Source organism: Haliotis rufescens, unplaced genomic scaffold (assembly GCF_023055435.1).
Source record: "Haliotis rufescens isolate VD_foot unplaced genomic scaffold, xgHalRufe1.0.p SCAF_2, whole genome shotgun sequence".
Lineage (NCBI taxonomy): Eukaryota > Metazoa > Mollusca > Gastropoda > Lepetellida > Haliotidae > Haliotis > Haliotis rufescens.
Genome location: NW_025963890.1, coordinates 4,064,090 through 4,080,931, shown reverse-complemented (window position 1 = coordinate 4,080,931; position 16,842 = coordinate 4,064,090). Strand labels below are relative to the sequence as shown.

The 16,842-nt window shown below is 37.8% G+C and overlaps 1 protein-coding gene across 1 annotated transcript in view; it reads left to right on the top strand.

The window, feature by feature from the left end:
• The first annotated feature begins 946 nt into the window (after positions 1 to 946).
• Positions 947 to 16,842, top strand: part of LOC124114514 (nuclear receptor-binding protein-like) — a 33,190-nt gene continuing 17,294 nt past the window's right edge. Inside the window, exons 1-5 of the mRNA XM_046475122.2 lie at positions 947 to 1,180; positions 13,638 to 13,760; positions 14,036 to 14,137; positions 15,621 to 15,710; positions 16,633 to 16,673. Coding sequence (XP_046331078.1) covers positions 1,061 to 1,180; positions 13,638 to 13,760; positions 14,036 to 14,137; positions 15,621 to 15,710; positions 16,633 to 16,673 — 476 coding nt within the window. The 5' untranslated portion in view covers positions 947 to 1,060. The remainder of the gene's footprint in view (positions 1,181 to 13,637; positions 13,761 to 14,035; positions 14,138 to 15,620; positions 15,711 to 16,632; positions 16,674 to 16,842) is intronic.

Below are 16,842 nucleotides of genomic sequence, written 5' to 3'. Positions count from 1 at the left end.
GACCCGTACCCAGATTTGGATAACTCGTACCCATTTATTTTGTATATTGTTGTTTTTGTATTTAAACTATTAAGTCTTAGCAGAAAACAAGTTTAATCCTATTAATGATTAAAGTTTCAAATCATATATATTTTCATTGGGTACGGACTCGCTTTTTGGGGCACAAGTCATCCAGTTGATTTGGGTATGACTCCGCCCAAAATGTTGGGAAGATAGACACAATTTTTATGGATAACAACTTCTTTAATACTGTAAAAGGCGACGTTTCGGTATAGATCCTTATACCATTGTCAAGCAAGACTGAATGAGGGACATAGTGCAGAATATATATAGCAAGTGGAGGATTAACAGTAGAGGATTAATAGTAACAACAAGGGCATACATGAGTGGGATAACATAGGTAGGTGTGACAACAAAGGGATTATGCTATCACAACACGATGGACAGAAAACACATAGCTAGAAGCCAATGGGGGCATGAAGCCAATAAACAGGTGATTATTGGTTGATGAGTTCATAGTAGGCGGATGGGATGAAATAGCCTTGATCTCTGTTGATTGATGGCTTGTGGCGGCGAATGTGGACTGCTTCTGTTAGTTTTCTTTTGGTGAAGTCATGGAGGTTGTTGGCGAGGATTTGGACGTTGTCCCAGTTGATGATGTGATTGGGACAGTTGGTGATATGGTCCGAGATGGCTGATTTGCTGTCGGATTTGATGGTGGAGGTTTTATGCTCTTTGATTCTGGTGTTGATTGGGCGGGATGTTGGGGTACGAATCTCCATGGGTACGGATTTTCTAATTCCCAGTTAGCTGATGTTATCAAGTTTTGTAATATCCAAACAACGCTGAACAATTATGAAGTATAAATGAAATTATTTGAATTTTAGGAAGTCGCCTGACAGTCTTCGTTACGTCGAAACAAGTACAGCTTGTTGTAACGATAGTAGCATCTACATACGCAGTCGTCTGAATAAGACAGGTTTGTCGTAGTTGGAGTACTGAATTGTTTGCCGAAAATTAGAGTATAATCGGTGGTTCTTGGCTTTATCGGCCTCACAGTATGACAGAGGCAGAACAAGAAGGCCATCCAACAAAAACTGACAGCGGAGATGAATCTGAGGATGAAAGCGAAGTACTAGAAGAGAGCCCATGTGGACGATGGCAGAAGCGACGAGAAGAGGTGTGTAATAGTGGAAATATTGAACTTGTTCGCACATCTGTCAGTCAGTCATATTCGATTAAAGCGTTTTCTGTCCGGGATTGTAATATGTCAGATATATTGTAATCCTTATTGTTGTTACGAGGTTGTTTGAAGTTTCGAATGACACTTCTTTGCTCTTCCACCTCATTCTCAAATGTGACCCAGCATCATGAATGACTTGACCTCAGAGGTCAGCAGTCATCGAAATGTGTCAGCTTGCATGTTTTGACATATTCGTGATGTCGGTGCGTCAGTGTCTTTGGGGATACGACGAAGGAATTTACTTTTCCGATAACTGCTCTGCACATATGTGTGTAGGAAATAGATCCAGATTGGACATAGATCCAATCAACGATTTATCCATATCAAATTCAATACTAATAGTCATATAAATTGATAAATCATGTTATGTTAGGCCTAAAGGTTCAGTGAAAGAAAATAAGGGTAATCCTGTTTTGACCAATGCAGTAGATGTTCATCCCATAGAGGCACCAAAACACTCTGTTTCACAGCTAAGTTTTAGGAACACATATCTCTATTAATTTTCAGACCATGTAATATTTCATTTGTTTCTTTTTTTCTGTTAAATAGTTCAGTTACATCTCCATAATAATCAAACACTGTTCTTGCGACTTGAGATGATATTGCAGTGTATGTTGTAATTACTTCATTTTTCGTTTAAATTGCACAGAATGTGAGAATATAAAAGTTGAATAATATGTTCTTTTTCCATGTAGAAAGTTCAAGCCTCGGATGATCATTCATTATCTTATAAATTATTATGCTGTGTGCAGTAGACTAAAATCTAGTCTCTGAAATGAACATATTGTACATAAAAAAACAGATGTTCAGTTATCTTAATAAAAATATAATAAAAAGGAGCCCAGTGACTCTCTTCATTTTCAGATACTGCAGTGATCTAGACTTGCCAAACATTATAGACTTGCATGGGCTGTATTTGATATATATTTGTATCAGGGTCTGTAAGACAGACTATGTGTGCAGCAGCACTGATGTTTGTGTTTAAAACAATGTTGATATCTATTATTGACCATGTTGACCATTGTTCCAATATTCTTGGAAATAAGACTGTTCCAACTGACCAATCATCAGTTTAAATCATTTTCATATTTTGAGGCTTTTTAGGAAGTTACAGGTACATGTCAGCATGTCAAAGCACCTGTTCTAAGTGTGAACAATGAAAATGCTTAATTTTGTTGGAAATAATCCAAATAATAATAACAAATCATCCTATCTGTTGTTAATGTATCAATTCAATAGAAATGGTTAAGCATTTAATAGGGCTCAAATTAACTATATATATAACATGCACCAGTACAACCTATTTTTGTAAAATACAACCTAGTATGTTTGTCTGTACATGCACCAAGTACATTTGAAATTTGTGTCTGACTTACCCTTCCTTGTCCACACAACATTGACCTTTGAACACAATACATGAGAGCTTTATTTACCACACAGCATCAATAATCCCTGTGTTATGTGTAATTTGTCATGGGCTTGACATCATCAAACTGTGGGTACTTCAAAATTATGTGCACATCTTCCTATCACATTTTACAGCAATATGTCATTAACTTAAAGAGAATAGGTTACCACAATAAATCATTCATTTGATGCATTTTTCCGATATATTATGGATTAAGATTAATCACTAGAACATTGGTAATGAATAAATGTTTGCAGTTATTTGGGGGGCACATTGACAAACAAGGATTTGAAAATCACAAAATATGATTTGTCGTAGAACATGTGCTTTTTGGTTCACTTCGACTGATTTCTGGATCAGAGTTCTAGATCACCTTAGAATACCTGAGCAAGCTTAGTCCCAGATAACCGAGGTATACAAATTTCAAATGCTGTGAAAGTCCCTAATTTAGGTCTAAACAGGTATGATGACAAAGTGAATAGTTTAATCTTCCCCATTTGATCCTACACATCTTTTATCATGTTGAATAATAATATGGACTATGGAACCCTTATTGAATGAAGCAAATGTGGAGTAATCTTGTAGTTTTTAACTTTCCCTACCAGTGTTTAAAATTAGGCATGTCATTGAAATGGTCCTTGATATAACCCTAATGCCAACAATTTAGGAAGCCCTAGGTTCAAGAGCCTGTCCATCATCAAGATCAGGTGGTCAGATTTGGTCACTTGATGGCTTGTCCTCGTCCCCCATGGAGTGGATTAGTGCTGGTAATATCGATCACTGGATTATTTACAGGCCTCCGTCATATAGCTGGAAAATTGCTGAGCATGGCAATAAACAAGAAAGCTTTCTATATCATGCTTATCATACCTCTTCCTCTACATCCTTCGAAATTAAGGGGGATCCTTGAGTTTTGCTCCTATTGTATTTGAATGTAGGGACTCTCAATATTAGAGTTATGACAAGGACCCCTTTACTTTCATTTTAATTTAAAAGAACTTGTCTCCTTTTACTGAAGGTTAGGCCGGCCTAACAGAATGACAATTTGTTGTATAATCGGCATCTCATGTCAACTTTATCATCGAAGACTGCTTAAAAAACTTAAATACACAGCTAAGTACAAGATTACTCTCAGGTCCCACATCACCTGGGCGTACATGCATGTCTTCCCACACCACCACACAGATATTTGTATACCTAATTAAGATACTGGATGTCGTGGGCTGACACAGCATGGTAGTTGTACAGGGAAAAGTATTACTAATGAAGTGTGAAGGAATATGGGATGCATGTTGATTTAATCTCTGCATGTTTTGTGCTGGCATTTGTTGCAGATGAAAAGGTCCTATTACTCACTGCTTGATGTACAGTACTACGGGTGTGATTAATCAGATTCCATTAGGTAGACCTTCTAGATCAGAATTCCTTCATATTGATCATGTTTTGTATTGTGAAGGCAGTGATACAAGATATTAGGAAGAACAAACACTCAGACTATTCAAATATCATTTGTACATATTGTAAATCTGGGTCTATTGAACATGTTGAAGATGAGTTTCTTGTCCTGTTAATCTCAATCTCATTAAAATCAGATCTTAGTTCTCGCTTCCGCTAAACTGAGATCTGAGGACATCTCATTAGGGGTCAAGTCAGAAAGACTTTTCATCCGACCAATCAGAGCGTCACTTACCAGATCATGAAAGTGACAGTTGGAATGTGATTTCTAATCATGCAACCTCGAAACTTTAACACGGGGTATTCCGAACTATAGTTACGGGCTTAATGACTGAAACCATACAGTCTAGACCATCAATTAGCCATTCCAGAATGTGCTTTTGTTCAGGTTTCAATTTTCAATCAAGAATTTGCCAAAATATGTTTCGAAGCGTATTCGCCAATTTGAAATTAATGCCGTAAAGCATGAGAAAGCTGCCTTCTGATTGGCTAATGTCGACTTCTTGTCAGTCATTCCATTGGTCGGTCAAAGTTCGCGCAAGGTCGGTCTGACGTTACCTGTAATGTGATGTCCTCAGATCTTTGTTTAGCGGTGGCGAGAACTAAGATCTGATTTTATTAAGAATGTGTTAATCTGGGATGGCTTTGATTCCCAAAGAAATAAATATTTGCAACATTTAGAAAGTGTGTCCATAAATCACACTGTAATGCACAATTTACTTAACTCAAATTATGTAAATACCATAGAAATACTCAAATTATGTAAATACTTATTGAATCTGTTTACAGAGCCACAGATAAGCAGCGTATTAGCGTAAAATACCCCCCAAAATGATTCAAAAACCAATTACTTTCCATTAACTTGTATACAGAAATGCATGCATTAAATGAAAAACTCAAATGCATAAAAACAGCACGAGTATATACCCAATGAAGATTTATCAGCATGCGTACAAATGAGCTAATTTCTGAAGCACAATTACGGGCAAATTTACTTTCTGAGTCAAGCCTATATATTTAGAACAGTTATCATGGTTATATACATCTAAAACATTATTTAATTTTTTTTAAATCTTAAAATGTTCACTGTTATGGGGGAAAAACCCAATAGAGTGATGAAAAGATGAGTGAAAAAATATTGGTTACCATATGAAATATGTAAAAACCCAATTAAAATAGAAACCCTAGAGTAAAAACTCAATTGCTCAAAAAGTTATCTGGAGCTCTGTGTTAAGTAGCTATCTTTATCAAACCTGTTTTCTGTAAGATTTCTACTGCCATGATATTGCTGGAATGTTGATAAAAGTGGCGTAAAACCATACTCACCCACTATAAGATTTCTAAGTGTTAATTTAGCAAATGTCCTGTCGGTGATATGACTTCAACTATATATTGTTCATTCAAATGTACTCACATTGTGTCACACAACCAGAATACTGACTGAACACTTCTGTCTGCAGAGGCACTGCAGTGTTGTGATAAAATGTATATTGCACATTGCACAATGTTTCGTTTCATTATTGGTGATCAAACAGATGGTGAACTAATCTTATTCATATTTAGTTCTACACTTTACTTCTGTGGCACACCATATAAAATTATGGACTAATAATTAGCTGAGCATTAGACAGGATTGATACAAGACTAGAATTCAAGCTTCTGTCTAGCTGCTAAGTTGCAGAATGAAAGATGGTTATAAATCCTTTTTGAATTCACCTAAACTTTGGTGTGTGTTGTCAAGAAGGGAAGTGTAATCCTTGTGTAGATCAGTCATAACAATTCCACTCAGTAGTGTTGGAAATTAGGAGACAGCCAGGGGTAACTGCTATATGTTTTGGATCTTGGGACCCTCTAACTCTTGAGGCTTCTTGACCTACTTCAAACTTTAATTTAGGGTTATGACAAGGACCTCCAGACTTTAATGCTTGTTTGGAACACTGCTCAGACTTGTGCCAGTGGGTTATGTGTACTCACCGACTGCTACGTGGGACAATCAATGAAGCCCTTTTCTTGACCTCATTCAGGCTTATACCACAAGCAGATCTAGGTAATAGAATGGACTTGCACAAGTCTCCAAGGTGATGATTATTAGTGTAAATCATAATTCTTAGATTATGATAATATTAAGGACAGGTTTTCCCAATTAAAGGCATCCTTAGATCTAGATTTGCCTATTATATGGATAGAATTTCTGTACCTCCATGGAGTTATTAGTCAGTAAAGCCTTGGAGAAAGGCTAGTAATAGCCGAGGTGGGACTGCTGAGTTTGTTTAGGGATAGGATGATAACATATTTGACCTATGACCAAAACGTGTCTCTCAACAGACCAACAGTTGTATACATACAACCGTGAATGCCTGGGCACTTTTCTATGCAATAAGAAAGGCCTTGGAACATTTGCAAAATGTTTTAAAGGTTTAGTTGTTCTTTCAGTATGTGTCATGCATTAGTGGGGCATGCACTGCCACTTTTCAATGTGCTATGGGAACAAGCAAACTTGTGGAATGTTTATGGCCATATGTAGGAAGGGTGCAGCCCAGCTTGATCTTTTGTGTTATAAATAAGTCCTTCCCCCCAGGGGTCCTGGGTTAGAACAGGTCAGCAGCACTCTATTATTAGTCAAAAGTGGACACAAGATTTAATCGGGTGGTGTTTGTGTGTCTTTGTGTGTCTTTGTGTGTCTGTGTCTTTGTCTTTGTGTGTTGGGGGGGTGGGGGGGCTTATGTTCATTATATCAACCACTTGGTTATCTGACGAGGACTTGAATATTCGCCATGTTCACAGGCTGCTGTAAAGTAGCTGGAATATTGCTGACTGCTACATAAACAGTTTCCTCTAAAAATATAACAGGGTTTTGAAATTTATTGTGTTAGACTTCGAGTGCTAACGGCACAGTTACATTAAGTTCCCGTGTCTGAAGGGCACACTTGGAAAATGTATTTTTGTACTAAAAATAGCTTGTTCTTTAGCATTTTATTTTTTACGTTTAATTTGGGATAAATATACTTTTGAAACTATTTTGGACAAACACAAGGAAATAATTGATCATGTAAACACAGTATGATTCAGAACAAAAACCTTGGGATTCAGAAGTTGGAAAGGATATATTTAATCTCAATGAAAAGAAAAGGGGCAAACTTTCTAAAGTTACATCTAATTTAGCTAGAAGTTGGATCAAATGTATTTCTTCTTGTTAGCACACTTAATTCCAAAAGGGCGCAGTATAAACATCTATAAACATGAGTGCCCCCTGTGACACTTGAAAGGAACTACATTTCTATCCCTGAATAACAGGGTTCGAAATTAGCAAAAGTCCACTAGTCCGAGACTACTACAGTTCACTAGTGGCATTTCCTTGTGGACTTCTTCTTTTACCATTTCACAAAAACACCACTGTTTTTTGTTTTCGATCTGGAAACCTATTCAAAGTTTACATTCGATGAAATAAAGCATACATTTTCGGAGGTGAGTGAATAAAGAAGAATGATATTTCAATTTTGTGGCAGATCAGTAAATCCTATAGTGCAAATCTGCTATCTTTTCTTACATGACAAGCCATAGCTCCCAGCTAAAATTAAAAAAATAAAATGAACACACAAGGAATAAATAAGGGGATATGGTAACTGCAGCTAGCTCACTCACTCACTCACTCACTCACTCACTCACTCACTCACTCACTCACTCACTCACTCACTCACTCACTCACTCACTCACTCACTCACTCACTAGGCCCAGCTAAAATTAAAAACATAAAATGAACACACAAGGAATAAATAAGGGGATATGGTAACTGCAGCTCACTCACTCACTCACTCACTCACTCACTCACTCACTCACTCACTCACTCACTCACTCACTCACTCACACACACTCTCACTCACTCACTCACTCACTCACTCACTCACTCACTTGCCTATAGGCCGACATGTAATGGCTGTGATATTGCTGAATACAGTGTAACATCCCACTCACTCTGCACTTGAATACAGTGGACTAACAGGATCCCCAGAAAGAGGCGAACAGTCCATTAATTGGACTATTGAGCTGACTTCCACGTTAGTATGTTTTGCACTTTTGCCATCAGTGCGCAATGAAGTGGTGATTCAATCTGTTTATACGCAGTGAGGTCAGACAGTCAGCACTAGCTGGAAGCAGTGACCTGAAAATGCCTCCCAGACAGGGTTAATGTGACCATATCGACTTACACACTCAGTTCACCTGATACAGTACTTATGTTCAGCCTTGGAAATCGTTAACTTCAGGTAGGGAATTCATTGTAGTGGAAGCATTTGGGATGTAGGTAGGCTGTTTTACAAATATGTTTTTATAAAACTGGTTTCATTTGAAAAATGTCTTGGTTAGAAGTGTAAAATGTCTGTCTAAGGGTCATGCCAATAAACATTGCATTACACATTATCAGTCTGTATCAAAAATATTTTGATCTGGCCTGAACATGGCTCTCAACATCATTTTCAGTAGAGTTTAGTGTTATTTTGTGGACTGTTATCAGCTGAGTTTACTAGACTGATCAGAATTGTACTAGATTGGGACCACACTTTCTTAATCTTATGTTTCACAGATATATTCCAGCTTTGCCACACTGCTGTGGAGTTGTGTATAACATTTTTTATTGTAAAAGAGGGTCTAAATTACTTGCGGGAGAAGTAATAAAATTTAAAATATTTTTAAGGTTTAATTTATTTCTTAGACCGACTGCTTTTCATTAGGGTGGTTGGCCCGTGAAATGAAAAATAAAAAATGTGAGGCCTTAAGTTGTAGACAGCATTAGACTAATGCACATTAAATGACATTATCACTGAACAAAATAGCACTGTGGGCATGATCTATTTAAGCTCAGTGATGATGCGATAATGAAGTTTGACCCGTGAAGAGTCCGGGGTAGAAAAGGTCTTCAGCAACCAATACTTGCCGTAAAAGGCGACTATGCTTGTTGTAAAAGGCGACTAACGGGATTGGGTGGTCAGGCTAGCTGACGTGGTTGATGCATGTCATCGATCCCAGTTGCATAGATCGATGTTCATGATGTCAATCACTGGATTGTCTGGTCCAAACTCGATTATTTTACAGACCGCTGTCATATAGCTGGAATATTGCTGAGTGTGGCGTTAAACAACAAACAACTGACAAAGCGTGAACTTATGTCAGGTCTTCAAATATGTGTTGAGCGGACACTTGGTAGGTTGGTTAGTTAGTCTGAGTCGGTTGGTTGTATATTTTGCTAACCCTAAAGTTGCCCATGGACTTTGCAAACTGGATCTCACTGATCTGTATTCCCATTGCATGTTGAACTTTGCCTTGTTTAATGTACACTGAATTGCATGACCTGGATTTGTCTACTCAAAAGTATGTGAGGGGTGGTAAGATCAAGGATATCAACCAGTCACTTACTTTTGTTCAAGCTGTGTTTCTGTTTGCAAAAATAAACGCTTTGTGATGCTGTCCAAAGTTGGACATTGTGGATATAATGTTTAACTGCAGAATGCATGTAAGAATGGGAGAAGAAATTGATGTGCTCTTAATGGGTCTGACTTTAAGAAGCCTCTAGAATGGGAAGCAGAGGGTCACTATGTCTGCAAAGTTTGATTGGAAAATGCATGAATGATGAAGGCAAAGAGAAGGCTTTATAATACTGAGGAGACTGACATTGTAGTGTTGGGAATCACTTTACAAATGTGGATCAGTCATCACTGTTCGTAAAATAACTAATGGTCTAGCATCATTTGAAATGTTCTTGCCATTGTAACACCACTTATTATGGGTATAAAATATGGATATCAACACCATTTTAGAAGAGATGCTTAGTAGATGCACATCACTGACTCTATCACATGTACTTGCTAGTCTCATGAAGGGTAGGCACCATGAGTGTTCCAACTTCTTGTCAAACCCTGAAGATCAGTCATAAGAAATCCTGGTTGAATAGTAGATGTGGGAGGTCTACCGACCAGACACAGATTTAATCCATTAATGGAAGCACCACTAATGCCTTCTGTTAGCTATTAATTGTGATAATGTTCCTGATTACCGTTCATTTATTTGCCAGGTGTGGAGTCTGGGCAGTTACTAGATGTGCCTGCTTGTCAATAGAACAAATTTAATGTGGATGGTAGCTTAGTGGATAGAGTCTATACCATATATCGCCGTTTATACAGGGACCCCACCAATAATGCAACCCCCTGTACAACCTACAAGCCTTCAAAATCAATGCTAATTTATATAGCCTGTCTATAAAGCGAATCGGAATGAAGCACATTACCAGCGCATACACAGCTAGTTCCTACATAATAAAAACGTGTTTGTCTTCCGCAGAAAAAAATAATATTGTATCCCTTCAGTGAATTCAGGGAAATGAACAGATTATAACAATTAAACTTTGTTAATACAACTGTGAAATTTGAGATAAAACATCACTAGACATGATGATTTACCGATTAAATTGTATTTCCTGTTCTGCTATTCATTGTTTTATATGCAGAGATTATGATTACCGTATGTATTGTCTTGTAAACTAAGCTGAAAGCAGTCAGGTACTTGTTATGCCCCAGACATGGGCAAGTTTCCCCTCATTACTTGAGACTGAATATAAGGTATCTTCTGACCAGTTCATTTCAAAAGTAATCAGTTTCAAACTGGTGAAGGGGCGGTCGGGTAGCCTAGTGGTTAAAGCGTTAGTTAGTCACGCCGAAGACCCGGGTTCGATTCCAGACATGGGCACAATGTGTGAAGCCCATTTCTGGTGTCCCCCGCCGTGATATTGCTGGAATATTGCTAAAAGCGGCGTAAAACCATTCTCACTCACTCAAACTGGTGAACAGACTCTGTTTCCAACACCTTGATTATACAGGTTATATGCTGTTTTCTAAAACTAGTTGATTTTAGAGCGAAATAGGTCCCAAATACAAAATACCTGAGACCACTGTTGGTTGAAAATGGGTATTTACAAGATGTCACCTGGTTGATTGAGTGTAATGTCCTCAACAGACCTTGAAACAAAACTATCCAAAGAACTCCCAAGCAAGTCTTAAATAGTTTGGCAAGTCGAGAAAGCTTCAGTTCCAGTGTCTGAAAATGAAGAGATTCTCTGGGCTCCTTTCTGTTATATGTTTAAAGACAATTAATCAAAAGAAAATCATAAAATATTTCAGAGATAAAATGTCTCATTCCCCAATGGCATAGATTAGTGTTGTCCACACTACCATCCACCGACTTGCTTGGGCCAAACATTATTATTTACAGGCCATGTGACAATGGTATTGTCAGAATATTGCTGACTGGCATCACTGGGATAGACAATAACCTAGGAAGTCTACTCTACTACACATAGTCTCAATAGTGATGCTGTGCAAAGTTGCGTCCCTTGTCACGCCAGAAACCTATGATTGTGGGTTCGAATCCTGGTTCGCCCCGATTACCGTATTTTCTTGAGTATAGTGCGCACTTTTTTTCGAAAAAACACAGCTGTGTAGAAGGGGGTGCGCATTATACACGAATTATGAGTTTGGATGTTTTTTCCCCCCATGGAAAGACATTACCGTGAGCACGAAACACCGGAAATACCATGTCAACAAATCCATACTGAAGTACGCAAAATACTTATGTAATTACACTGTCTGGCTATAAAAAGTGTTCTTTTTATATCTGGACTTATGTTTGTAACTTATTTCATCGATTTTATTCAAAATTCCTTATAATATTGTTTTTATTAATTTCGGCGAAATCGTGTGTGAAGCGATCGGAAGATCGCACAACTCACCGTTATTAGCAGCAACCACGGTCAGAATACCGCTATTGACGCCTTGAAACAAACTTTAGTTGACAGAGAATGGATATATATATCATAATTGACACTTTGCCTCGTTAAAAGTCTTTTTGTTTTTGTTTGACGATTCTATGTCAACATGAAATTCTCGCGATCACGTGATCACGTGCGCGTGAGCCTTGACGGTGACTGGTCAGACATGTTCCATATAATTAAGAAAATAATGGAATATATTATTCCTGATAAATAAAATAGTTTCAGATACAATTGTTGCCGATCCTTGCATTAAAAATCTTATAAAGTTATATCATTGGATGTGTCTTGACCGAATCACCGGTCGATTCCAAGAAAATGTGTGTACAGCTGATTGCTCTTTCCAGCTTAGTTTACGAGAAAATACACAAGGTAATCTTAATCCCTAAATATAAAACAATGCCTAGCAGAACAATAAATACTTTTTAAACGGTAAATAAACATGTCTGGTGATTTTTTATCTCAAATTTCGAATTTGTACTGACGAAGTTTCTCAGCACCCGTTCGTTTGCCGGACTTCGCTGAAAGGGTACGGTGTAAAAAATTTCTGCGCATAATATTCAAATTTCTTTTTTCCAAAATATTGAACCCGCTAGAGGGGGGTGCGCATTATACATGGGTGCGCACTATACTCAAGAAAATACGGTACGTTTCTAGGTTTGTCAGCACCATACCCATGCTCGTGGGTTTCACCGAAGTGGTAAAGGTCTGAGACCTGCATCACTTCGGGCTTTCCTCCCACATTAAGCTGACACGCCGTGATATGACTGGAATACTGTTAAAAGCGGCGTTAAACCCAACTCACTCACTCACTCACTCAATAGTGATAACGTATTCAGAGCTCTAGATCACTTTTTGAGCAATTGAGTTTTTACTCTAGGGTTTCTATTTTAATCATGTTAATTGGGTTATTACATTTTATATTGGTGTCCAAAATATTTTTTCACTCATCACTATTCATCACTCTATTGGGTTTTCCCCAAATTAGTGAACATTTTAAGATTTGAAAAAAAATGAAATAATGTTTTAGATGTATATAACCATGATAACTGTTCTAAATATATAGGCTTGACTCGGAAAATAAGTTAGTTCGTAATTTGTGTTTCAGAAATTAGCTCCTTTGTACGCATGTTGAAAAAGCTTCATTGGGTATTTACGCAAGCTGTTTTTGTACATTTGAGTTTTTCATTTAATGCATGTGTTTCTGTACACAAGTTAATTGAAAGTAATTGGGTTTGGAATATTGGGGGGGGGTATTTTACACAAATATGCTGCTTATCTGTATCTCTGCATATTGGAATGCCCCAAAGGTTTCATAAATCTACCAGCTCTGAGAATACTTAACCATTAGCTTAACTGCCTCGGGTTAGTGGGCAAGTTCTAATTTCTATCCTGTCATAGAACAAAATTCACAAAGAACTAGTTTTTCTTACTGCAGCAGCCTGTAATTTTAGCCCCTAGTCCAAAGCAGTCTAGTAAGCTTTACTAAGGAAAATCATCACATTAGCACTGATATCTGTTGACAATGATGTCAAGAGACAGGTTCTGGCTGGTAGACTCAAGTGAGTTTGACGCAGACTGCTCTGTGTAGAAGTAGGTGCACCAACTCACTCAGTGGTGACACAGAAAAAGGTGATAGTTTTGAGCAGGTAGTAGAGGATCAGTGAGTTCTCCACGCACTTCCCCATTCCCTAACCTTATGACATTACGTGTTGCAGGTAGAGCAGCGGGATGTCCCTGGCATCGACAATGCCTTCCTGGCCATGGACACAGAGGAGGGTGTGGAAGTCGTATGGAATGAGGTCCAGTTCTCTGAGAAGAAAAACTTCAAAGCCCAACAGGTATGTAGTGTTTACTCAGGATTTATCTAGGGCTTAATTGTTGTTAATAATTAGTTTGACTCTTTTCAGAAATTGTGCGATTTTCTAAAAGTCATGACAATGGCGTAAAAAGGCCTGACATATATGTTTTAAAATAATAAACACATGAATAGGATTCAAAAGACTTTTTTTTCTGCCCAAGTGACTTTTTCTAAGATGATAATAATTTCCTCTGGTTATCCAGTATCAAACCTGTATTTATGTGTCTGCTGTAATTGTCAACCTCTCACCCGCAGGACAAGATCCGACAGGTGTTTGACAACCTGATTCAGTTGGAGCACCCAAACATTGTCAACTTTCACAAGTATTGGACTGACACCAAGGGAGATAAGCCCCGGGTACGTGGACAACACTCACTGAGATAGGCCTTACAAATTGCTTCAGTTTCATGCTGTTCATGTTCTAGGACATTGACTGAATGCTGTCATTAATTTAAGGTTGTTTTCAAATTGATAATCATGAAGACGAATGCCCTGCAGTTATTGATAGCATAATGAAAGTATTATAGATTGTTCTTATATCATATGATGCTAGCAAAATCACAGCACTTCTGTCTCAACAAGATAACTAGTAGGACATTTTTTTATAAATGCTCTCTTAAAAATAATGTTTACTTAAAGCGAAAAGAATTTCTTTTTAAAATTTAAAATAGATGGAGAATATGTTTTTCCACAATGATGTGAACTATAAAGATTTAGTTTTATTTTCTCATATATTTTTTTCAATAATTTTTAAAGTAATCCACAAACCAAGGAAAATGAGACTAGATGTTGCTATTGCTAAGATTTAAGAATTAGAGTTGCAATTATTGTTTATGATTCATTCTGTGAAGAAAGTTAAACACGAAGTGGAGTAAAGCTGAACTTGTTAGTCTGGATCCAAGCTACATGTAGTTGATTGAAGCCATACCTGGCAGCATTTTATTCTTGTATATTTAACAAAATAAAATCTAGGTCAAGACACTGTGAAACAGCTAAGACGTGTGATTGTGACGTGTATCATCGAGTACCCTGTTTTCGAACGACACCATTTTTTGATAGCCATATTGATCGTGATTTGTCGTATTAAGATGAGAGGTGTGACATTGTCAAAGCTGCCAACATGACAGTGCACACAAACATCCTGTCAACACTGGTTCATGTGAAGTACTGATCACCAGTTGAACAGTCTGTCTCATTCACAATTTTGATGCCCAAGAGTAAAATAGTGTGAACACTACAAATTCATATTTTGCGAAGAGGTTTCAAACTTTCAGTTACCTTTTTTATGGCACCCTTAGGAATAATGTTGAGAACTGTGCACCAGTTTGTTGTTTAATGCCGCACTCAGCAATATTCCAGCTATATGACGACGTTCTGTAAATAATCGAGTCTGGACCAGACAATCCAGTGATTGGTATCATGAGCATCGATCCACGCAATTGAGATACGATGACATGCATCAACCAAGTCAGCGAGCCTTAATATTGATATATAGCTGAATTCTAGACATCATCTACCAGTAGGAACTCAAATCTACATTTGGATTCTCTCATCCCTTGAAATGTCAGCAGTGGTGTTGTAAGTGCTCGTAGGGGTGATAGGGTAGCCTAGTGGTTAAAGCGTTCGCTCGTCACGCCGAAGCCCCGGGTTCAATTCCCGACATGGGTACAATGTGTGAAGCCCATTTCTGGTGTCCCCGGCCGTGATATTGCTGGAATACTAAACTCACTCACTCACTGTAAGTGCTTGTAAATGGGGTATAAGAGGATATATGTTTATATTGTTGAGTGTGTATATATGTTTTGAACTTCTTAATTGATTGATGTTTTTGAAACTGCAGGTTATCTTCATTACGGAGTATATGTCCTCTGGATCTCTCAAACAGTTCATGAAAAAGACCAAAAAGAACAACAGGCAGTTCCCTCTAAAGGTGAGTTACAAATATAGGGAGAAACAAAGCTGCTCTTTGTACTACCCATTGCTTTTTTTCTGAGAAAATGTAGAAAAATGTGGGTTTCCTGATCTCGTCAGCTGAGTTACTCCATTGTTGAAACAACATCACATAATGTCGTCATGAACAATGGATGTCGTCAACTTTAATTATGTGTGACAATGTGTTCATATGATGTCATGTTGCTATTGGTCTCTTCACAAAGTATGATAGCAATGGAACAATTGTTATAGTGCTCGGTGACAATCACTGAAAATATTTACCCTTATGACAAACATCCAGTCTTCAGGTCGACTAGGTTGTGTTGTATTTATAGCTTCTGTTGTGTATATTCCTAACAAAGTAAAGTAAGGTAAAGTTTCAGATACATTTCGTTACTTGGGCTGGAAAAAAGCTGAGGTAGAGTTGAGTATAGGGATGTTATCAACAATTGTTGTCAAGACCGAAATAACATAGAAAGTGCAGATTTCCTGGTTTGTTGGTATGAACTTTGCATGCGTTCTCATGTAGTGTTCCAGTAACTTGTACATGCTTACACTGAGATGTAAAGGGCACAAAATTGGGTACAGTCTCATTCTACATTAGACCCGTGAAGATCCGGGGTAGAATAGGTCTTCAGCAACCCATGCTTGCCGTAAAAGGCGACTATGCTTGTCGTAAGAGGCGACTAACGGGATCGGGTGGTCAGGCTCGCTGACTTGGTTGACGCATGTCATCGTATCCCAATTGCCTGGATCGATGCTCATGATGTCAATCACTGCATTGTCTGGTCCAGACTCAATTATTTACAGACCGCCGTCATATAGCTGGAATATTGCTGAGTGCGGAGTTAAACAACAAACAAACATCATTCTACATTAATTAACATTATACTATATTCTTCTCTCTTTTCATATACCAGAGTTGGAAAAGATGGTGTACTCAAATACTCTCAGCTTTGAGGTGAGTTGTATCTATGTTCATTATCCAGCCTATTTCTAGCCCACAGTTCATTTCAGTTGAGTGTTATTTGTACAGATCCATTGTACAGAAACAGCACGATTGTATTGTATTGAAGGCCAAGTATTGCAATGCACTGAGTTTTGTTTCACCATGGAAAAGAAGAAATCTT